Source organism: Seriola dumerili, unplaced genomic scaffold, assembly GCF_002260705.1.
Source record: "Seriola dumerili isolate Sdu_G_001 unplaced genomic scaffold, Sdu_1.0 BDQW01000331.1, whole genome shotgun sequence".
NCBI lineage: Eukaryota > Metazoa > Chordata > Actinopteri > Carangiformes > Carangidae > Seriola > Seriola dumerili.
This window is the reverse complement of record NW_019174586.1, coordinates 11,793,263-11,817,498: the sequence shown is the minus strand read 5'-3', so window position 1 is coordinate 11,817,498 and position 24,236 is coordinate 11,793,263. Positions and strand designations below refer to the sequence as shown.

The following is a 24,236-nucleotide window of genomic DNA, read 5'->3' as shown; positions in this document are numbered from 1 at the left end:
TTTTTTTTTAAATCTCTTATTATCTCAAAAAACACCATAAAATACACTATAGCCTATATTATACACATTACAAGAATAGTTCTGTGTAGTGCAGGTTGTCAAGAAAATTAAGCTCATTCTCAGAGTTGGAAAGTTACTAAGTTAATTTACTTAAGTGTAATTTTGAGGCAAATATTGTCCTTTTTGCTCTGACAGTTGTAGTAATTGTTATTAATATTTCAAAATATAATCAACAAATACATTATGATGTATGATTACAGATGCATGATTTATGCTTGAGTGCTTATAATCCAGTAACATAACACATTATTCTGAAATAGACCATTCTGCATAGTAAGTGCGTTCACCTTCGGTACTTTAAGTATTTTTTGATGGTAATACTTTTGCAATTTTGAATGCAGGACTTTAACTTGTATCAGCGTATTTATACACTGTTGTAGTGGTACTTGTACTTAAATGAGAGATTTGAGTACCACTGCTCATTCAACATGGGAACTGTCAAAGTGAATGTGGTGGTGCATACTGACCCCTACTGTTAATGACATGCTATCACCTGGCTCTGTAAAACACAGCCCGGGGCCACTGCTCTGACTGATGCAGGAGCAGAAAAGCTCACTCGGTTAACAGAAAGGTCACGGTGTTTGTGTTTCTCGTGTGTCTGTAGGATCGGGGTGCTGTGCGCGTACGCTGCCAACCAGAACCTGAGCTCTCAGGTGAAGAACATACGCAGACTGGTCAACAGCAACATGAGGGACTTGCACACCTTTGCTAACGACACACCGATGGTGAGACGGGAGAGTTGCAGCACGTATGAGTTCGAGCACAACCGCTCCGCTCTGTGTTGTCTTCGTTTGAACACAATATGACTGTGTGTGTTGTCAAAACAAATGTGATCAAAACATATTGTGTAACAGTCCTAGGGATTAAATTATGTAACAATACGGGCACCTGATTTCAAACTATATGAAAAGGGCAGCTACCAGCTAAATTTAAGACAATGAAATAATCTGGACAGAGCGTGACGGCACGAAGGTTCAGTCATGGTTGAAATTTAAAATTAATTCAAATGACAAATATTCTTTATATCTGAGGGTGTTAGATCTGAAGGCCAATGTATAAGGCAGTGTGTGTGTGGCTCTCTGTGTCAAGACTGCTTCTTGTTTCTAGTCATGCCTCCTTCACGTAATCCTTTCAAGCTGAGAAAAGACAATTTTCTCACCTTTTGTGCGTGCGACAGCTACAAATTTGCTTTTCTAAAACATCATTCTCCAACCATGAAATTTCCGAGGCCCAGACCTTCACTCTTCAGGTTGTTATTTGGTGACGATTCGAGAATAAAAAAAATCCTCCCACCGCATTCTCAGTTTATTAAACATTAAATGTAAATGAAGCCCTGCCTTATGGCAAACAATATAAACACTGAAAATGTGTTACTCCGCACTGCTGTTAGTGTCTATGACTAGACTAATAAACTCATTTTCTGTGTGCTACCATCTGCAAAACTGCTCTGCTCTGTTGTGTTTCCTGTTTGCAGCAAATTGATTACCTAATATCCCAATACGCCACAGCCAAGAAAAAAGTCATCTATGACCTAAATCGTAAGTAGACCGTCTCTTTGTCCTTGACAGTGAACTGAGTGGACAGAAAATATTCCCTGGGCTCTTGCTCTTGGCTGTATATTATGCTGATTGTCTGAACTTACTGTGTCTACTTTCTATGACTTGTTCTCACAACAGATTTGTGACATAACTAGGTCTACACAGCTCCAGCAGTGACTGTTATTAAGGATCTCTGGAGTACTCATCCTACTTTCCTCCCGTGTTAGAAACGCAGGCAGCTCTTTCCTAGAAGTTAAGACTTATAAAAAGCTGCGCTGCTACTATGAAACACAAATATTGTGTCTCTCTATACGGACAAATATTAGATATCAAGTTCAGACGGCTGGATAAAGAGCAAAACCGGGGGATGCGGCGCAAAAAGGCAGCAGTATCATAATAAAAAGAGTGACTTGCACTATTTTACTTCTTTTCCCTGTTGATCTGACGCTGTCTTCTCTACAGATATAGGCCCACTGCTGGGTGGAAGGATACATGATCAGCTGGATAAGGAGGTCCATCCTGCCTTGGACCGAGTGCTCAATATGGCTGGAGGTACATCGGCTCACTTTTAATTTCCTCTTTCAGTTACGATACGATCAGGTTACTGTAGGCTGGAAGCCACTGAACACAGGCTACACTACAGAGTATAATGCATCACAAGCTTTTTCCTGCGGGTTCACTGAGACAATATAAGCTGTAAATTGTGCTTAAATGTTATTTGTAATAATCTTTCAGTTTGTTTTTTTTTTTCCCCCTCGCATTTTCTTTCGATGCTTTCTTTTTTTGTAAAGTGAAAATCGAGAGAGCCATCAAAGGTAACAGTAACTCAGTACCTGAACAATGACCCACAATCCTTTGACCCCCCTGACCCTGTGAACTTTGACACTGGTGTTGCTTCCTGTGATTTGTTCCCTTGTGATCTCCCTTGAGCGCTGGAGGCCACCCGCAACCCCCCCGGATCGCAGCTAGTGGGACCAACTGCCAGGACAGCCACACGCCACCTGCGTTGATCCCCACCCCCACCCCACGAGTTACAACCAATTAATACATTAAAACTGCACTTCGCAACCTCTCACTCTGTGGTGACCACGAATGGAAGAAAGATGTCTCCGACAAATCCAGAACATGATGTAAGACGATATCAGTGTCGTGTCTTCAATCTGAATTTTTAACTCGGAGACCCGATCATTTTCTGATTAGACTTAGTTAGATTCGTTTTTTTTTCCCCTTCTCACATTTCCATAAAATAAAAAAAAAGTCTTGCCTAGTGCAGTTTTAAGTTAATGGCATCACCAGATCTTACCGAAAACCCAGCAACACAACATCATCCTGTACCTGGATATCTCCCCTTTCTACTCCAGTTGTGTTGCCCAGTGTGAAATCAACATAAAAAATGATGCTTTTATGTAACCGGTCCTGTTACTTTAGGTTAACTTTTTTTTACAGTGCAGTCCCATTCAAATTAATCAACCATTTGAACATTTAACTATCAAAGTATTATTTCATTTACTTACTTCATGAATAACAACAAGCAGCTGTATATGAATGTGGGCCTACATGGAATATACAGGCTTGTAGCACATCAGAAACAAAACAACTGTAACAGCAAAATGCCGGATCACAGATACGACTGCATTTCCTAATGTGTTCCTAATGTCTGTGTACTATTGTGTTACCACTAAGGTCTGAGCCGAGTAACAACCTTACTCTCTGGTGCAGATATTACGTGTTTCACTGGGTAGAAAAACTGCACGAAAGCGAAAGACGAAGATTTGTAGTTTCAGAAATACACTGTGTTTTTCCACTAATGGATGAGGAGAAGTAAATATGATATTCATGAAGTTAGCACTTCACTCCCTGCTGTGCTGCTGAGCATTTAGCTATGCAATAGTAAATTCACTGTTTCCTCCCCTACACTCTTGCATCTTTCATACCAGTATTCAAGGATGCCAGTGTTTTTGCATTCTTTATCCTGTTTAATTTTAAAAGTCTGCTGCAGGCTGCTCTCTGATTGTTAACCAACACCGGCTGTTGTCTTGTGATGCATCCACAAAGAGTCAGTTACTGAACATTTTTTTTTATAGAAGAAGCTTACATATACACATTATTCTGCAAAGAGACGTGGCAGCCAAACGTCTCATTTTAGATGTTACACCAGCTTATGAACACACTTCAAATGCCAAGTACCAGGGCCTGAAACACAGACCTGAAACTCAGTGTTTTATACTCGGCTCAGGCCTAGTCCTTACAATAAGTACAGCGTGTCCTGTATGAGTCTATCTTTTTGTGTGACATTAAATGGATATGTCCTTTTACTGTGTATGTTAACACTGTAAGCAAATCTGATAAGTTAAATCACTGGGTCACTTTCAGAGATAACCGATCAATATGTACAATATGTTTATGTAAATGCCCCGGAAACTTTTGCTCCATAGCTGACAAAAACTTATTTTACTGCTCTGAACATTTATGCACTTCCTGTTCGACAGACAGTTCAGACAGAACGTGCCAGGACAGAACTAAAGGATCTTAATACATTTTTCATAATTCTTCTTCTTCCCTTTGCACACAGCCATGCGAGAAACCAAGGAGGCCCTGGAGAACGTCAGTGTGTCTCTGGAGGTCCTCCAGGAGGGAACAGGGAAGCTCAACTTCAACCTGAGCCTGGTCCGGACCAGCATCAACCGCACCCTCAACGACCCCGGCTGTCATGACGAGGAGTCGGACGCCACCACTGCCCAGCTGTGCCGCAACATCCGCCAGTCACTGTCCCAGCTGCAGATCAGCGCCAACTTCACGCGGGTAAGAAACCGAACACTACACATGCTGATATACTGATTACGAGCTGTGGACACAAACGTAAATATTCCTCTGGTGTTCTGTGAAAACACACTTTGAAAGAGGCAGTTTTCAGTCTTTTTGGCAGGTGTTTGGAAGGTAGTAAATATGTGTGAGAAACTACCACTAAAGTTTATGTTTGGGTTAAGATTTGACTGTTAAAAATCAGGGTTTAAGTGCAGCTGGTCATAAACTGTGACTGAAAATGAGGCGATGCTCTTGACATGTAATGTTTGTAGAGTCTTTTACAAACAACTCTCTAACAACACGCTGCAGAGTCAAATGTTTCCACACCATTAAGTGTGACGGCTGAAAGAAGAAACAGCTTTTTCCTCTAACTTTCCTTCTCTTGCAACATTGCGTATGTTTATCAGTGTCTCATTGCCTGTTTATATATCTTAGCTGCCCAGAGTGAACGCTCAGATGGAGAAGATGAACGATGTATTGAGAACGGACCTCAGCGCCATCGTCCAGAAGGTGAGCCTGAACCATTCGCCTGCAGATACCCCTGTGATGTCAAAGCATTGCCAGGAGTTATGTAACATGCCACAGCTTGTTAGTCAACTGCTGCACCAAGATCTACCAAGAGACTCCATGTTTTAACACTGGCTCCTTTTCCTCTCACAGGGCTATTCCTCTCTGAACGACACGCCACACATGGTGATAGAACAGACCAGGAGTGTTGTGGAGAGTAAGCAACATTTTTTTACACTCCTAAAACCTTTTTTTTTTTTTAGCACAAATAATGAATAAGTCCTGCTGCTTGTGTTACTTTACTAATGGAGCACATGAATCACTGGGATTTTTTTACTCACTTTACTAAGATTATGTGGACTTTAAGTTTGAATCCCAACCAACCTCAGAGTCATAACGTTTACCATCTTTCCTCCATGTATTGTGGTGTCAGTTTCAAAGTTTTACCTGGTGCAGCTGCTGCCTTTATCTATTTTTCCTGTATCTTTTACACCAACCAGTTACTGAAAGTATTGAGAAAAAAAAAAAAAATGGATTAAACGATTGATCTGTGTCTCAGATGTACAGAATTTGGTGGACGGCATCGGCAACAACATCAGCAGCTTTTCCAAGGCGTTCCCGGTGCAGAGCAGCCTGTCCAACTTCACCATCTTCATCAGCCACGCCCATGCTAAGATTGAGGACTACTACCCTGAAATTGACAAAATGGACTTCTACAGGTACGCTGACCTCCTAACAGCCAAGCTGTAGTTTCCTTATGTGAAGCAAAACGTATAAGAGTCAAATTTTAAATCCAGAAACGACACTTACTGAAACAAGATGCTGTAAAACTTGTAAATGGTATAATGTATGCACTGTCTGATGCTTGGCTTTTAGCTTCATGATATACGGCTTGACCAGACTCTTTTTTTCAAACTACTGTAAAATTAATGTGTACCATATTATCCTGAACTAATATTTTCCATTTATGAAATATTCATATCGCTTCTACATTAATTCAGTTTAAAATAGCTCAGTGGAGAGAAACCCGAGATAATATATCAGTTGTTATAAAAGCTTTGTATTGCTTTTTTTTTTTTTTAAATCCAGCTCATGTGCTGTCTTATAATGAGTAAGCAGGTTTGTCCTTCACTGTCTTGCTCAAGGACACTTTGGCTGTGGTGTAGGATCATATCGTCCTACTTGTGTTATTTTAAGCCGCTCGGTGAAAGCTCTCGCTGTTTTGCTGTTTGCAGGTGGATCGGCTGCATCGCTCTTTGCTGCATGGTGGTCCTGGTCCTGGCCTTCAACTACCTAGGCCTGCTGTGTGGCACCCTGGGATACGACAAGCACGCCTCGCCCACGACGCGGGGCTGCATCTCCAACACGGGAGGAACGATGCTCATGGCGTAAGTCAAAAAAAATGCACCTGACAAGCTCAGCGGGTTTCAAGATCTAAAACAAAGACGGTGGCGCCACAGCAAGAGGTTGTTCTCCTATTATAACAACAACAACAACAACAACAACAACAACACTAGACCTTTACACGCTCCAGTGCTTCTACAGAGGTAAAGAAGACCACAGCATGTGATCGAAATCATATAAAATACATGAAGAACAATGCAGAGTATTAAAGAGGGAAGTTTGTCTAAAAGGTGCTCCTGTTAAAGAAACCTTATCCAAACAAAGAAGATGCAACATAATACCTGAACAAATTGACACAGTTCTCATTGGGACAGAACCTGTTCCCATAAGAAGACCGTAACTTGTTTGTAAAACACAATAAATACGTCTATTCACACAGTATAATACTGGTTTCCCATATTTAAGATTCATACAAAGGCCAAAAACCTCAGCGTATATTAATGTCCGGGTTTTTATCCTGTGTGTGTGTGTGTGTGTGTGTGTGTGTGTGTGTCAACCGCAGTAAACTGATCCTGTAATTACTCCCGCTCCTTTTAAAATACAACGTCTAAGTTACATTTTACACTAAGCTGACACTGCTTCCTGTGTCAGAAACGTACGGGCACCTCCCCAATCCCCCCGTCCCGCTACCGCTACACCTGCCATCTCTTATTGTTCTGTACCTCTGCTGTACCTGAGGTCGTGTCTGCTCTGCTCCACAGCGGCGTCGGATTTAGCTTCATCTTCTCCTGGGTGCTGATGGGAGTGGTGACCGTCATATTCCTGGCCGGAGGGAACATCGAGAAACTCGTTTGCGATCCCTTCCACACCAAAGAGCTCTTCAAGGCAAGTCAGTCAGGAGCCTGAATAGAAACGCTACAGCGGTTATGCACAAAGTCTGGAGACAATATGTACAGTATATCTCAAGTAGCACTTTGATTTCATAAAGAACATAACTTCATGGGCCCTGTTATCATATACCTACAGCCCCCACAAGAGCACCTCCTCTGTGAGACAGCTAAAGTTAAGACACCGTTCCTCCTCTATACTATTTACAGCATACATGTCTGTGTCCCTTGGGTGGGCTTGTGAGAATAGCAGTCGCTCCCATTTGTGGGTGGTACGCCGTTGCTCCTATTAAGCTTGGATTCTGCTGCAGTTACACCATCCGTGATATCATATTTCCTCAAGTTTAAAAAGCAAACACAACACTTATCCTGCCACTCATTTTACAAGGTATGAGTAATCTGAAACAAGAGGGAATAGAAACTTTAGGATTTTACTAACGAACAATAAATCACACAACTTGTAGGAATTGCAGACTTTTTCTCTTGTAATTCATTGAATAATTTAGCGAGCATTCATACTTCTTCCAGCTCCACCGTCACTCTTTCACGGCTGGTTCTGGAGTGAAGCATTGATGCTGCTTTGTCTCAGTTGCTCTTGAATAACAATGGTCTTAAATTAAACTGTGCTTCGCTTAATTTACTGATTGATCCAGTTTGTTTCCCATGAGAATGAGCCAATCACACATCCTCCTTTCTGGCTCTCCAGGTCGTGGACACCCCATATCTGGTCAACCCGGAGTGGAAGAACTTCATCCCTGGCTACATGTACAACGACTCCGAGCTCGAGCTGACGGCTGAGAGCTTGTACAGGCAAAGCAAACTCATTCCTTATGTGTTTAGGTGTCAGTGTCATGTCTGCCACCTCTCAGAAGCAATGCTGTGGCGATCATTATTCCCTTTACGACCTATTTAATATCTGTCTTCTCTATATTTCATGTTTACGTTTGGCACAAAAACTGAATGGATGTTGCAGCAGGACGAGCCATTTATTCAATTACAGTCTGTGGAATTAGTCGATGATGCAGATTTTCACATTTTTCTAACATTTTTGTTTTGGTGCAGGCATCAAGCATGCGACTGAATATTTCATTCCCATTGATGGGGATGCAAATGAGAGGGAGAGTTGCTATTAACCCTGAGTAGCTAATTAGCATCATTTTTCTACACTATCTGTGCTCCTTTTCTTCAGCCTCTTTCTCAGTGATTACATCAGCTTTCATCATTTCCCTCCAGTGAGAAGCTGCATATCCTCGATAACTGGGATGGCAGACCCGCAGTCATTATGTTTCCAAATAGAGCAGTGTTGCATACATTAAAAAGCAAGCAGTTGCTAATACTGTGTACTTTACTGTACGTGAGTCTATATGGGATTATGATGGAAACATTTATCTTGGAGATATGAGCAAATATTCCCGGTCTTCTATCAGTCAACATGTCAGTGTGTCATGCACTGTACTTCCAGTCAATTTCACTTGGTGGCAGCAAATATTTCCACTATGACTGAAACTTATGAGTTAACATTTCCCTTCCTCTCTTGTGTTTGTCTTTCTCAGTACTTGCAAAGAGAACAAAGGCATCTACTTGGCCATGCGTCTGGACAAAGTCTTCAACATCTCCTCCTTCCTGAACACGACGGTGGTTAGTGAACTCAAGACACACATATTGTGTAACAGCGTACAATAAATAAAGCACGGTGGCGCTACAGAGGTGTCCCTGGCCTATAAACCATATTCTCCAGATATAAAGGAAGACGCTTGTTTGGTACAAAAATCATATCATTATAATTTTATATATTTTTTTTTTTCAGTGAAAACAAAATGCAAAATTTACCATTGAAATCATGACTCATATCACAACATCTCTCAAACGCCCCTAGTCTAAAACAGACACAAGACACAGATTATTAAGATAGGACGGGGTGCTATGATTTATCTGATCTGATTTTCTGATCTCTTAGTAAAGTAATATGATTTTGCATTATCTCTATTTTCTAGGAATGTATTCTAATTTTACTCTGTGCCGTAATCCTCATAAACTATTATTATGGGTAGCTATTATACAATAAATCAGTGCGGTGTCCTACATGCTCACACCAGGTTAGAATAAAAAATATATGCAATTTTGACATGTAGCTCTATGAGCTAACAGTGATGGAGTGTCCAGAGATCTCCATCCTTGGCTACAGCACTGCATTAACATTACCTAATGAACTCTTTACTGCCAAACCAAAGCATATGCCGACAGCCGATAGCTTAAAGATACCTCAGCCCTGACTTCACTGTACCCTGATGTAAGTTTCTCTTTCTTTCTGACCCTGAGCCAGCCTAAGACGTTCTGTAATTCCCTGCCAACTGGCAAGACTGCCTTGGCTCGTCTTAGCCGACAGCTGATAATATCCCCATGCTGCGTCTGTTTCTGCACATTGGTCATTTGCCCTGATTTAGTGCCTGCAAATGTTTGAGGTTTCCAAAAGTCTGACAGGAGTTAAGTAAAACAAAACAATGTGTCAGGTATTTTATCATCCGTATAAGCTTTAAATAACAAACCTTACAAAACGATAAAGCTCTCTTAAAACATTATGTAAGAAGCACTGTTTCATTGGATCTTTGCTTCCAGAATCTTCTCAAATTGTTAATACTTGATATTTCAATCTCCAAATATCCCCTTCTTTTTATGGTCTGAGTAACAACATGAATTTTATTCCTATAGTGAAATATGATTTTCTATCAGGTCTCTACAGGAAAATTAAAGATACTGACCTAATTCTCACATTCCTCTTGCTGAGGTTGGTCACTGGCCGTCAGCTTGAAGGTACTGTAGTGTCACTTTTGACAATATGTTATCATAAGATTTTAATTGGATCATTTTCGTCACATTTTCTTCCTTTACAAAGCTCATAATGGTTTTTGTTCAAACTTTCCAAAATGTGCCACTGAGGTCATAGTTATTAGTTATTAATTATACTGGACTGCAGTTTTAATATTCTTCTAACCTAGTGTTTATAAATGGGTTTGAAAATACGTTAGAAAAACCTCTCCATATAACGCAATCCATTTATAATATATATTAATCCATTTATAATATCAATAATAGTTGAACTAATATCTCTGACAGTGTTTTATCCCCACAAAAACAACACAATTACCTGCATCATACCACTTTTAGGGAGCAGTTAGCTAGCTGTGACATAGCATGTTGTTGTGTTTTTTCGCCTATGTTTGTTTACATTTTGGAAAAGTAATTAAGCCGGATTCACTATTAGGAGTTCGTGTTTGCTATCTGCCGTTGTATGTATTGACTACTATGTCCAAATTACCTGGCTACTGAAGAAAACTTAAAAACCGGATTATTCTCAGGCGAGTTCTGTGGTTATGGGGAACGTTTATTTTCTATGATTTCTAAGCGGATAATTAATAATAATCCTCGGAAAGCGTAAGTCACGCCGGATGCACAAATACGCCTCTCGTGTCTGTGAATATTTTTGACTGAGTTTTTGCTTGACACAAATAACGGCCAGGTGTTTAGAAGTAGCCTACCTTTACTTCCACGAGATGTGCGTCACTGTCGCTAAACGACCAACCAGCGCTTCCTATTTGATTGCATTGGACTGTCCTTATCGACCAATCAGGTTCATTTTAAATACACCACACCTGTTTTTGGTATCGAACTAATTAACAATAAATTTTGAGCGTAGACGAAATATTTTTTTGGACAACGGCTGAACATACAATTAATGTATGCCCGTCACTTTGGTGCAGTACTGCCTTGTTATACGGGATGTGTGATTCTGTGTGTTTTAATGTTCTTGACCAAAAATCCAGTAACTTCGTGTATCTACTTCTACTGAAAATAAGGTGAGTTTATTTTTCTAATCCATTAGATGGCGGTCCAAAATATAATCAAAAGCTAATTTAAAATATTGATAAAAATGCAACTGGAATTTGTTTTGTTAGTGTTCACGTGTGAAGATCTTGCTCATCATCTACATTCTGTTTCCGCTCTGATTTTATTCTGAAAGTCTTGACCAGACGTTTGTCGAGTAACCAATAGAACCTTTTGAACTTCCTTTCAGAAGTTTTCAGAATAAAAGCTCAAATAGCTTGAGATAAAGCATTGCCGCAAAACAAACAAACAAACAAACTAAAAACTTTCTCGCGCTTTTATTTTCTAGGCAAAATCGCTAAAGAGGAAGTGATTCTGATTCTTTTTTTTTTTTTTTTTTTTTTTTTTTTTTAAATCATAGTATTATAATAATCTGCCTGGCCACGTATATTTTGCTTCACTGGTGCAGGTCTTTCTCAAAACCAATGAAAATTAATAAATAAAACTATGGGTTCCGACAAGCTGTGATGTCATGTGATCAAAATCACATGACTTCTCTAATATCCAATCATAGATTAGGGCGGAGCAGTTTTCAAACAGGAAGCGCCGTGTGTGGTGAAGACCACCCAAAGGTCAGTAGTGTTTAGACAAATTTAACGTTAAGGGCATAAATGTTGTATAAATAAAACAATCGTGCTAATTCTTTATCAGGATGTGTTTGTGATATGTTTGTCCATCAAGTAATATTATAATTCTCTTTTTAAAGTCAGGGATAATGTAAGGGAAATGTTAGGGATTTCAATTTCACTGTTGAGGCCATTTGGAAATTTTACTTTATTTCTCCATTCACCAGATTCATACATTTTCATAACTTGTTTTAACATAAAATCACAATTTATGACAAAAAAATGAAACTTTCATGAGGTTACCAATAATGTATGAATGAATGAAAACACTTGGGCTCTGGTTTTTGGAGCTACTGTCATCTGGAGTTGATTTTATTTCATCCTTCTGGCAATAACTTAGTTTTATGGGAGATCCAGCCAATGTGAACATACAATGTGAGTCCCATGTTATCTGAGGGACAAACAAGTTTATAGCCATATAAACTTATAGCCTGTATAATATGTGGGTTTTCTTTGTAGTGCCACAAAAAGCTATATCTTCTGTTGGTGGTGAGATATTTCTATTAAAGAAATCCTTTGTGGAAATCATCAATCAATATTGACTCAATATCGACACCGTGGAGCTTTAAGAAATATAAAAAATTTTTACTGTTGCAGTGTTTTTTATTCAGCTGAGTATTGCTCTCTCTTTGACCACGTCGAGTTAGAAGTTGGCTTCTTGTTTAATTATTAATTGCAGTTCAGTTTTGCATCACAATTTATTCCTTTAGTCCGATTTAAAGGAAAGCATTATGTGCACGAATCCATTAACGGAGGCATTTACAATAGAAACAAGGAGAAACTGGAAAATCAACCAAGAAAAAGCATTTTAGTGGGATGTATACTTCCATCCAAACCACATCCTTAAGATCTGTGTTCAGCAAAGTGCCAGTATTTGTTTTGCATTTTTGAAGCCTTTCATCACATTACTGACGTTAATAATCCTCTGTCTCTACTGGACACAGACTTAAACCGTGACACATAACCAAGCTTTTCTAACGACCATGAATATAAGTTGGAGGTTTAGCTGATAGTCGAGGTACCAAACATTGTTGATGTTATTCTCAGAAAATGCAAAAATGAACATATAACAAGTTAACATTTACAGTCGGGGCCCTTGGCAACAGCAGAACAAGCTTTGATATGTAGATGAGAGAATCTAGTTGTGTTAAATACCTCCAGGCCTAGTCAAAACTATTGCCGTACCTTTCTTTGTTTGCAGTTTACTAAGGATGTGGTGGGTCAGCTGGACAGCGTTAAGATCGACCTGAGAGGAATAATCCTGTTAGAGGCAGAGGGGAAGCAGAACCTCCTGGATTTCGCTGATGCAGGGCTGTCAGAAATCAACTACGCCGACTATCTGGAAGAGGTGACACACACAAAAACACACACACACACACACACATATATGTATATATATACATAAACAAACAGATGTACAGTGACACATCTGAATCAACAAACCCAGACCCATAAGTATGAGGGGGCAAACCAGACTCTCTCAGAATGTGCATGAATGAACAGGAAAACACAAACGTAACGGGACAGGCGGGGACACACACAACCGCGCAGACAGGAGCAGAAACAAAAAGGGACAAGCATGAGAACGAGCTGAAAACACGTAAAACACAAGCACAGACAAATACATACACACAATGACACAGAATAACGGTCAGTTCATCTTCGTGTGAATCGTACCATGTCAGGCGGCCGTGTGAGGTCAGTTTATTAGCGTTAGCTTTCTATAAAAACCCGATTAGTTGTGAAAGATCAGTGTAAATATTCATAATAGATTGTTCTATACATGCACTAGTATTATTGTATTACAGTTGTACTTTAATGGTATGTTACCAGAAATAGCCTGGTTCCTAAGGCTCAGTTAAACAGCCTCCTCCTTTGCTGTCAGTTAACGTACTGCAGGCGGCCGCGCTCTACCTGATATGAGCGGCGACGTGACACAGTACACTGGGCTCTGCCGAGAACCACTGAAGCTTTGATTATCCAGAAGTCGTCCTGCCAAGGCAAAGAGTGTGTAGGAACAAGCCCGGACTTGGCATTCCCTGTCTCCTCCAACATTACCTGTCAGGTTCGCTTAGATTTATTTCCTGAGAGAGAGAAAGGGGGGAAAAAAAAGAAGGAAGGAAGGCTTTAAGGACTCCATTCAAGTGAACCACCTGTCCTGATGCACAACTCACTCACTCACTCCTCGATCTCCAAAAGTCAGGATGAAAGATTTTTATGTGCAACAAATGTTTGTTGCACCTGCACTTCTTTGGAAGAAAATATAGTCACAGATTAGAAAAGTAGAGAGTCTGTGGACTGGTGATACATGGACTAAACCTAAACTGTGTACGTTTAAGAAGATAGAAATGAATACGGTGCTGAGAATTATGTTGTATATAATATTTCTAAAAACAAAAGATCTCTATGTGCCCAGCCGAGATCCGGTGTTTTAAATACCTTATAGATATGGATGATGCACAAAGACCGACTTGGCTGTTCATATATGAAACGTTTAAATTAGCCAGTTAACTGGAGAAGAGGAGAAGCCCTGTATCAGTCCTCTGGATCTGTAGCAGTGCTTTTCTGTCAACACATCATTTTCGGATTTGTTTTTTGAAAGAATATAGATGCACTTATAATATTTGTTTTGTGTATGTATTATTGGAGGATGCATACTCAAAACAGATGTGTTTTATAATCCCATGTGGGAGGGGCCAGATGTTTGGTGTGACACAGAATTAAAAGGTCTCCAGCCACTTAATTAACTTGAGTCAGATCTACATCAGCTGAAAAGGCTTATCTGTACTTGGGCGTCATTTAAGTGAGTTCATTCTATTCTGCTGTTTTTTGGTAAGTTGAAAAAAATTATTATTATTATTTTGTGCTTTAAAAAGTAAATGTTTACCCTTCATTAAATGAAGTCATTGGAGAATTTAAGCTTTTCCTTTTGAAGAAAATGCTGGAGGAATATGAATTGATGTGGTTTTTAAAAATATATAATTCTGCTGCTCAGTCTTCTTCATCTTTAGCTTCTTTATTATTTTATTTATGAGCATTTTATTTAAGAAGCAACACAATGAACAAAAGATAAAAAAAACTGCAACTTTTTAATGAAGAAAATAACAACAGAGACTTTAAATTACTACCAAACGTTATGTAATTGGTTTCTGCTCAACATTGCTACTCAGACCAGAATGTTTACGTTATTCTTTCCCTTGATGCATCATTATCTTCAGGTGAATAAAGGAGTGACTGTTGTGGACCTGCTCTCCTATGCCAGAGAGCTGGAGGCCCAGACAGACCTTATGGTAAGAAGACCTTGGTGCCGCACTGGCTGATACACAAACATCCACTCCGACCAGGCACTTAATTTAATTTGTGTATTTATTTACAATGCCATGGGAGCGCTTGATGGTGGGTTAGGCGATCTTGCTCTCCAAGCTCTCTCGGCAGCTGTTCCTAAACACGGGCTCGGCCTCTCGCTGACGGCTCCGCCACGCTTTCAGGCGATTCAAGCAACACAACACATTTATTCACCTCCCACCGGCGAGTCCAGTCGGATCCTCCAGAAAAATGGAGCTTGGAGTTGAATTCAGAGGAAGAGTCTTTTGAAACAGGATTAAATTTAATGTTCAGACCAGTTTGTCTGTAAATAATGTTGCGTCATCATAAGGGTGCTACACGCAGCATCACCTCTTATTCATGATTTAAACCAAATATTAGATCAACCAGTTCCTTTAAACCATAAAGTTTGATACTGATACTAAGTTTGATGATGTGTGTGTGTGTGTGTGTGTGTGTGTGTGTGTGTGTGTGTGTGTGTGGGTTGTGTGTGTGTGTGAGATTTCAGCCCAGAGGCCCTCTGCAGAGCGCTCTGAAGGGCCACATCGGCACTCTGCGACAGATCCACACTCAACAGATCACCCCCATGGAGCAGTCCATGGTAATGCCCCACTGTGTCGTCTCTCTTTCCGGTCCAGACGCTCATGTCTGACTGGACTCTTGCTTTTTTGGTTCAATCAATTTTGTCCTTAGAGGAAGCATCCTCCCTAAAGCACTTAAAAACCGGGTAATTCTGGGTAGTTCTGTTGTCATGACTGAGCTTTTTCTCAAGCACAACTGGCCAAAGATGAACTGACATGACGATCGTTATAATAATATTTACAGTACAGCTAGAATTGTGCATTTAAAAAAATAATAATAAAAAAAGAGAGATGTCAGTTTTCTTGACTTAATATTCTGCAGTCAGTATTTGGCAGTCATCTGGAAACCCAGCACAGAAGAGGTGTGGGCCAGTTTCCTCACCCACGCTGGCTTCAAAAGACCAGAATTCATTGCAGCCACAGGGCATGTTGTGTTTTGTTGTTGTGAAAAATTCCAGCTCCTGTTCTATTTTTGCAGTGCAAATAAATGCAGCACATACTCACTACTGTGATTGACCGGGGGTTGCTTAAAGGCACTATGGGAAACGTAGGAAAGTGAATAATTTAAAGAAAGAATGAGGCAAATTAAAGGAAAACACATATGGGTGGAGACCAAAACGGAGCTAAATTAGAGTGAATATTGGACTCAGGTGCCCAGAAACACAACTCGAAATTAGTGCTAATGTCGCGTCATGTGCTGGATGAGTAAATAAGCAACTGATAATATGTCAGCTCTCCTCAAGTGGCCAAAAAGAGAAAAAGGAAAGAAGGTCGATGCTCAGAGGAGAAAGGTTCTTCAGGTCAACCATTGTGCTGGAGTAAAAGCCGTAACCGATGTGTTCTCCTTGTGCAGATGTCTATTGAAGAGAAAGGTATTCTCTTTGACGGAGAAGATATATTTCAGAATTTCATTTAATATCATCAGAAGCCGAGTCTTTTTGATCCCCAGGCATGTGTCATCAAACGTGTCATATCTGTGAACACCAAATTAAATATTCAGTTTTATTTTCTCTGTCAAGGCCAATCCCATTCTTTTGAATAACACCGAGGATTTATTGCTACTAGCAATTCAGACAAGCAGTGATGTGCTCCAACACAGATTTTTACAAAAGCTTTTATGTTCTTCTTTGTTTTGTTTTTTTTTCCTCTTTCAACTTCAAGAAATATGTTAGAGCGAGGGTAAGCAGAAATATGTCCATCCTGTGTATTTAGTGTCCCCCATCCATTATTAGGAACCTTTAGAGAAATACCAACATGTTGTTGTAATTTGAAAAAAATGTATCTCATTCTGGATGGTGTTATAGGATAGTGTGTGTGTGTGTGTGTGTGTGTGTGTGTATTTACATTGCATAAAGATCATTTATGGTGTTGAACATGAAGGGTTTTGTACCAAAATATCACAAAAATATCCACAATAAGGAAAGAAATGTGAATATTCAGTCATACTTTTGGTAAAAACTGTCTGTTCCATCATTGGTGGGAAAATCAAGGTGTTCACTTGTTACAGTGCACAGGACAGTGTAAGCATTTGTAAAAGGAAAGGAAGTGACTTATTCCTTTCTTTGCATTGTGGATATTTCATTTTGGAACAAATGTCTTCAGCATGCCTGTGATCAGAGCGTAATGTTGTTCATGTAGTGTTGGTTGGTTGTGGTTTTCTCTCACGTTGTGTTTCACCGACGTTTGTTTTTGGGTGTTAAAATTAATCCCTAATCTTTTGTCATCGTTGGTGTTAATTTGTGTTCTTAATGTTCCCTCTAAAGAGCGCCTTGAATCAGAGCATGAGGTTCCTGGAGAGAACGGCCTCGGATCTCCCGGTAAGTAAACCAGCCCTCCAGTCTGAATCTGAAATCTACAGTTACATTCAGGCTCAACCTCAACAAAAATCATTGTTTTATTCTCTGCAGAACAAAGTCTTAGCGGTTCTCGATGCCATTGAAGCTGCCCAGTATCTCATCTCCCAGAATGCTTCACATTTAATCAATCGGGTAACGACAGAGTGACGTTTCTTATTCGTTTATATTCTTAATTTGTAAACGATGTGCGGCTCACACCGTGTCCTTATCTTCCTCAGGAAACAGGAAAATACACAGCGACCATAGTTGGCTACTTCCACCAATACATAGAATGGGTCAAAACATCTGTAAGTGTTTGTGTGTTAATCTGTTAATTTGTAGAAGCTTGTGTGGCTCTCACTTTCGCTTCGTTTGCAAGGTGATGACTGATATATACTGTAAATATATATATATATATATTTTCACTCCAATATTCATTTAGTCAAAGACTGCTGCAGCTCAGGGAGTTACTGGCAGAACGACCTTCGCATGTTACATAAGAGTTTGGGAGTAAATATAGAGACGACAAATATAACAGTTACAACATCTATAAATTTGAGGAATTTGCTTTTGGGCACATTGGTTTCTTCTGGAGTTAACCTAAGGAATTCAAAATAAAGAAGAAGAAGAAGAAGAAAAAAAAAACACAAGATGTTTGCAGCCTGAAGCTGTTTTTCAGACCTCAAGAGCTGTCAATATTTTAATCACAACGTTCTTGTTTTCCAAGAAGACACACAGTTACACTACAGGGATCTATTGTAGCGTGGTAACATAACAGGGTTTCATGTTAGCGGGCAGAAACAGAATTTAACGTGCGGTTCTTATTCCTCAGTTGTTCTGTGTGCTGACCGTCGCTCCTTATGTCTCGTTTTCTGTAGCTGGCCATGGAGGTCGCACAGTGCAAGCCCTTCAGCAACATGGTGGACACGACGGAAATCATAACCTGTAGCTTCTTGGTCGACTCTATGGTAATGGTGTTAGAGAAGCCGCAGTTCTGTCTATGAGATTTTTAGTTTATGCTGCTAAACTAACTGCTAAAACCTTAGCTGATATAAGCTGATTTCACCCAGTGATATAATATATGAAAAACATGCAACATGTGGCCGTGCAAAAAAACACATTTTAACTGTTTGTTCAAACTGTTTTTTAAAGCTGCGGCTAACTGTTTCTTTCATTATCAATTAAAATGCACATTATTTTCTCAATTAATCACTTAATAAATTGGTCTATAGAATTAAAGATACCCACTGGAATATCTGAAAGCCCAAATGTGCATGTTCCAAATCAAAGCGAAACACAAAGATGTTCAGTTTTAAATCACAAACGACAAAAAGAAAAATCACTTTTGCAGGAAAAGGATTTGACGATTAATAGATAATCAAAGTAGCTGCAGATTAATATTCCGTCAGTTGATTAGTGGACTAATGGCTTCAGGTCTAATGGTTTGTCTTTTCTCAACAGAACACTTTCTGGATGGGCCTGGGCTGCAGCACTCTCTTCCTGCTGCCCAGCATCATCCTGGCAGTGAAACTAGCCAAGTACTACCGCAGGATGGACACAGAGGATGTTTACGATGAGTGAGTAGTCTCTGTTGTTGTTGTTCTTGCTGCTGCATCTTTAACTATGTATAAAGCATTTATTTTTTAAGTCTGTAGAACATGATACGACGCCCCTGATTACTTGGAAGCAATTACACAAGACAGTGTGTGCTGTAGTCATCCCGATAGAAAGTTTATATGCTGTACGTGGTTGCATCCTTCCTTTTTCTTCAGCCTCTTGCTCTTCACTCACTGCAAATAATGTCCATCATAAATGCAAATCATGAGACTTTGTAGAATTTGTAGTTTGCTAATTTGCTATTGAATATTGTTTGACAGTAAAAGATGGGGTTCTTTGTTGTGGCAGTAGCTGCACTGGTTTATTGTTGATTTATTATTATTTTTCTTCCCTTCTCTCCTCCTTGTAGTTCCTCTGTTTCTGGGACTTGGCATTTTACTTTGTGATAACCATTTCTACTATTTCCATCTTCCACATCCTTTTTTTCTTTTTTTTTTTTTTGGTTTCATTCCTCTCTCTGTCAAGCACTTGGCACTTTACAAAGAAACATTGATGCATTTGTCACTTCGTATGTCTTCTTCATGGAGCTTTTGTTCACCCTCTCTGCTTTCATTTGGTCATGGCTTTGCACAACTGCAGCAGTCGTCATGTGATCTTTGCTGGATTACAGGCAACGTTCTGGTGCATTTCTATTCAATAACATTTTTATTTTGCTGTTTTTTTTTGTGTGTGTGTGTGTTATCTTTATAGCATTGAGACAATTCCCATGAAAACGTAAGACATTTTACCCACCTCCCTCTCCTTTACAACTACTATCACTCTGTGCTTTTCTCTGGATCTTGTACATAGAATTGTTTACTAAATTCTTGGTGCTGGTTTATGTTTTTAAGCTTGGAATTGCTCTTATGGGTGGATGGTGTGGCTTCTTGTCGTGTGCTACCTTTTGAAAAGTGCCCCTTACCTTTCATGAAGGGCTCTTGCGATCATTACCTTACAATTCCACCTGTTTTTTGTAAGTTATAGTGTAAATAAAACACCGGTTTATACTCAAAAAAAAAAAATGTTTATCTCCTAACATTCTTTTTGCGAAATTTGGCTAAGCATTTTTACTCTTAAAGTTTGATCAGCATGCCATGTCTCTCACATTACATTTTTCATCCCTTTTTTTGTATACAATATTTTGTTTTCAGTATGGAAATTGGTAATAATGGTTATCATAGTGAGCGTTCACAAGGTATCCCAAATCCTATGATGACAAGGTAAACGTTATATTAATCCTGTCGACTGCATGTGATGGGGAAGCGGAGGCATGCCTGGGGAAATGGGTTTTTCTTTTTTCTTTTTTTTTACAAGGATAATGATGTAGCTGGAGACACAATGCATGGCTTTGAGGGAGTTGATTCACTGCATGTACACACACACACACACACACACACACACACACACACACACACACACACATGTGTGTACACCCACACACATATCTGGAGGGTAGAAAATTAAATAACAACCTGAAAAGTGACAAGTAATGGTAGCTTGTATTACAAAACATCCAATATGATGAGTTTTGTTTTGCAATGCTTGTATCAAAAAAAAAAAAAAGTCAAATCAAAAGCTATTTTTAATTATTATTATTTTAATTTTCTTTCAAGAGTTAGATGAGAAGATTTGTACCATTTTGTGTGTTAAGTGTGGAGCTGGGTCCAGGAGGGGGGTTAGCTTAGTTTGTGGTTCCTGTCAGCTTCCTGTCAGCATGACCCAGAAAGACTTTCGTTTCTAACCCAGTCAACAGTACCATCATCAGGACAAAAATTTGAGTACACTTTATTTTCTGGGTCGATAAAATTCCAGTTTATTTCCAAATAACATATATAAAAAAACCATATAATTTGGTATTAATTGCGTTGCTGTGCCTAAGAACAGCTTCTTCCGGCTATTAAGATGATTCCAGCTCTGTGTGTCAATCTTCTCACCTCACACTCAAATAAATTTATTTCCCAAAATGTCAAACTGTTCTTCTTTCATAAGGATTGAGCAGGAAATTTACTTTAAATCGTTTGCTCAGTCCGTCCCATCTTAAATATTTTCGCTACCATTACTTCTGTCTGTGTCGCTGCCAAATGTTCCTCTGTGTGGTTTTGGGGGAATCTTCCCCTTTAAACTAACTTGCTGCACGCTCTGTCCGCGCTCTGGGATGATCGTGTGAAATGAAAAATCTTCCTGTTTCCTCTCGTTTAGAGTCAGCCAAAGTCCGATGAATGTTCACCTGATCATTTTGTTCAGAGAGAGGCAAGCATGTCAAGCTTTGGTGTGATGCTGAGAATGCTGCTCCTTTTGATTTTTACTCCTTATTTTAACACAACGTCTAACTGCATGTTGTATATTTTTAAGTTGCACTTGGACGGGGATGCGTTTGGCCAACCAACCTACTGTAACAGAGGCTACAGGCAGAGAGCAAAACAGCCACGTTACAGAAACAAATCTTTGCTTCCACTATTATCCACTATAATCCTTAGTGGAAAGAAAAAATTCGCCATTTTGAGGTATTAACCTGGAAATAGAACATTTTCAAAGAGGGATTTGTCATTTTCTAATAAATATTGTGTAATACATTTGTGATTTTTCTAAAAAAAAAAAAAAAAAATCACTGTCCAAAAGTTAGGATTTTAAAGGGGCACTAAGTAACCTATTGTATGACCTCTAGCAGCTCTTGAAACACTGACACTTAACTTCTCTCATTCGCTTTAAACTGTGTTCGCTGGATAAACAGGTAACTGTAAAGTGGTGTCAGACTTTTGGACCACACTGTATATTAATGTAATCATTATTTGTCGTTTGCAGAAACTTACTTATTGCCCCTATACCTGACCACACAGTTCATCCATCTTCATGTAGATGGAGCTGTTCTGCTCTCTGCCTCGTGATCCGCTCATCCCGCTTCTTTTTGCCAAGTAAGAGGCAAGTAGCGGTTTCACAAGAAACGTGATGGTTGAATTCTCTGTCTGTGCTGTTAATGCTGTGCCCTGTGTGTGTGTGTGTGTGTGTGTGTGTGTGTGTGTGTGTGTGTGTGTGTGTGTGTGTGTGTGTGTGTGTGTGTGTGTGTTCCTGTGCTGGTAGCATCCCTACCTATGACACTATGAACAGGTTCCCGCGGGCCTCGGCTCCTCCGAGGCACATCGACTGGTGACAGAGAGCCGGCTCTTGTCCTGGCTCCTGAAAGGTACTGGGAAAACCCAACGAGTCAGACCCGTGTTTGTTTCTCTAACACCGTCTTCTTTAAACCCCTCCCTTACAACCTCACACCTTTCCTTCACACAGCTGTCATCTCTCGTCTGCCGTCGTCACGCCATCCGTCTCTCTCCTCTGTGTTTAATCTTCCTTGTTTTGCTTGAGCACCGCTCTAACCTGAACTCTCTAACGCCTCTTCGCAGCTCGTTTTAGTCCTTTTTCTGCTTCTACAGTGACTTTGCAGGAAAACCATCATGGTGAGAATCGCTAATTTTGGAATCGCTAACGAGCCATAAATGTCTTCACAGTATTTATGTCTGACTGCTTGTGACTTGCTTAGTCAGTGTGTTGCAGAGGAGAAATGCTGCATGTGCTTGTTCCGCCTTACTTCAGTTTTGTTCCTTATTGAGAATAACATCATTTGGGTCTAAAAACTGCCTCATTTACAAAACAGTCAGTAGCCTGTCTGACCATTTCATGCCTTTATTGGAACAGCTCTTCTCGGTTAGTGTGAATGCTTGAAATTATAATTTTGCAAAAATGCCATATTTGATACTTTTCCTCATTTGCTTTTTCTGTATCAGTGGCCTTTTGATGTTGACATGCCTTTTGTCCGCTCTGTTAGTTTCTGTTAGTGCTGACAGGGACTACACTTCACGGGTATTATGCAAATTTAACCAAAAATTAAGTATATACAGAAAATGATATTGCACTCCCTGTTAATGTTTGTATTTTGTCTGGAGGTGGTGGTATACACCGTTTTCACAGAGGACATTTTGACATGTCACAGTAGGAAAAACACAGATTTAAATAATAAAAAATGTCAAAGTATCTGAATTCCATTCAGCTGCTTCAGTTTCGTGGCCCTGGTATTGTTCATGCTGGCTCTCTGTCACACTGTCATGGTTTACTGGGTCATTTGAACAGAGCAGAGCTGTCGTTAACGGTGCCATCTCTGCTTTTACTCAAAATGTTTGCTGTGAAAAAGGCCTGTTGTTGTCTAGATCTTTCTTTTGTTTCAAATAGAACTGATACTTATACTACAGCCATACTTATATCCACAGGTGAAACCAAATTTAATAAAATCGACAATCTTGTTTTTGAAGCAAACCACCAGGGTATAGAACTTTTTCTGAACGGCAGCCATTGTGGCCCCAAGTGACAATTACAGGAAAAGGGTAAACTTTAATAGATAATGTTAATCTAATATGTAGTACAAGTAGAGAAAAGTCATAAAATCGGCAAACTGGTTTGCTAACATTAGCCACCGTAAGCTACTGGTCATACCAGACCACGTGAGGCTTTAGCAGCAAAATCCCTGTGCGTTGAATTGAGCAGAGGAGCGTTTTATTGTTTATATATTCAAATTTTTGTATGTAAAGAGGAATAAATAACTTATTTCTTCTTTAAAAAGTTACATACTCTTGCTTTAAATAGCAAGGCCTCATTACAACAACAATTCTGCTCCTGGCGTCATTTTGACGGATATGACTGTGTGAACAGTAGAAGTCATAGAAAATAAAGATTATAACAAAAATATTTGCTATTTCGGAACATATTTACACCATCACTCACACTTGATACTGAAAATCACGTTACACAATGTCACATTTTCTTGCAAATGACATATAGTCTTTATAAAATGTAACTTATAATATCTGTAGGGAAATGCATTATTCCCAGAGGAAAGCATGTTTTATGGGACTACAGCAAGAATTGTGCATTTTTAGACGGGAAAAACAGAATGCAGTCTTTGTAAATCCTCTGTGGCTCTTCATGAAAGCATCACTGACTGCACTGCACTCATGTCTTCTATTTCCACAACCCTGCTGGAGCTGCATTAGTCTCCTGGGTCATCTAAGAGAAAAAAAAAATAGAAATACACTGTCTTGAATTATTTACTTAATTTATAAAAATATCTGATTCATTCTTCTCTTATATTTGTCTTCCCAGTGCCCTCGAAAACTGGAACTAAAACAGTAAGTTTGCTCTCTTACATTCTATATTTTATTGTAGCGGTTTAGATTAATCTGCTGCAATGGATCCAACAGCAGAATGAGTT

The 24,236-nt window shown here is 39.5% G+C and overlaps 1 protein-coding gene across 15 annotated transcripts in view; it reads left to right on the top strand.

Annotated features, from left to right (window-relative positions):
• The window catches only part of LOC111232438 (prominin-1-A-like), a 77,403-nt gene that overhangs the window by 48,944 nt on the left and 4,223 nt on the right, over nt 1–24,236 (top strand). For 2 of the 15 annotated variants that reach the window (XR_002665551.1, XR_002665547.1), the window contains 25 exons: nt 665–785; nt 1,535–1,598; nt 2,061–2,150; nt 2,390–2,413; nt 4,171–4,400; nt 4,839–4,913; nt 5,064–5,127; nt 5,470–5,629; nt 6,146–6,298; nt 7,016–7,139; nt 7,848–7,951; nt 8,695–8,779; nt 12,851–12,997; nt 14,868–14,939; nt 15,482–15,574; nt 16,716–16,733; nt 17,318–17,371; nt 17,462–17,542; nt 17,629–17,697; nt 18,268–18,357; nt 18,851–18,966; nt 19,697–19,720; nt 20,137–20,205; nt 22,064–22,166; nt 24,128–24,153. Coding sequence is in view for 5 of the 15 variants with exons in the window: in XM_022759955.1 (XP_022615676.1) it covers nt 665–785; nt 1,535–1,598; nt 2,061–2,150; nt 2,390–2,413; nt 4,171–4,400; nt 4,839–4,913; nt 5,064–5,127; nt 5,470–5,629; nt 6,146–6,298; nt 7,016–7,139; nt 7,848–7,951; nt 8,695–8,779; nt 12,851–12,997; nt 14,868–14,939; nt 15,482–15,574; nt 16,716–16,733; nt 17,318–17,371; nt 17,462–17,542; nt 17,629–17,697; nt 18,268–18,357; nt 18,851–18,966; nt 19,697–19,720; nt 20,137–20,205; nt 22,064–22,133 (2,197 nt within the window). In the remaining 10 variants the exon portion in view is untranslated. Of the gene's footprint in view, nt 1–664; nt 786–1,534; nt 1,599–2,060; nt 2,151–2,389; nt 2,414–4,170; nt 4,401–4,838; nt 4,914–5,063; nt 5,128–5,469; nt 5,630–6,145; nt 6,299–7,015; nt 7,140–7,847; nt 7,952–8,694; nt 8,780–12,850; nt 12,998–14,867; nt 14,940–15,481; nt 15,575–16,715; nt 16,734–17,317; nt 17,372–17,461; nt 17,543–17,628; nt 17,698–18,267; nt 18,358–18,850; nt 18,971–19,355; nt 19,418–19,696; nt 19,721–20,136; nt 20,206–22,063; nt 22,167–22,377; nt 22,432–24,127; nt 24,154–24,236 lie in introns of those variants that run through there. The other 13 variants (XR_002665553.1, XR_002665552.1, XM_022759955.1 and 10 more) reach the window with 12 other exon arrangements.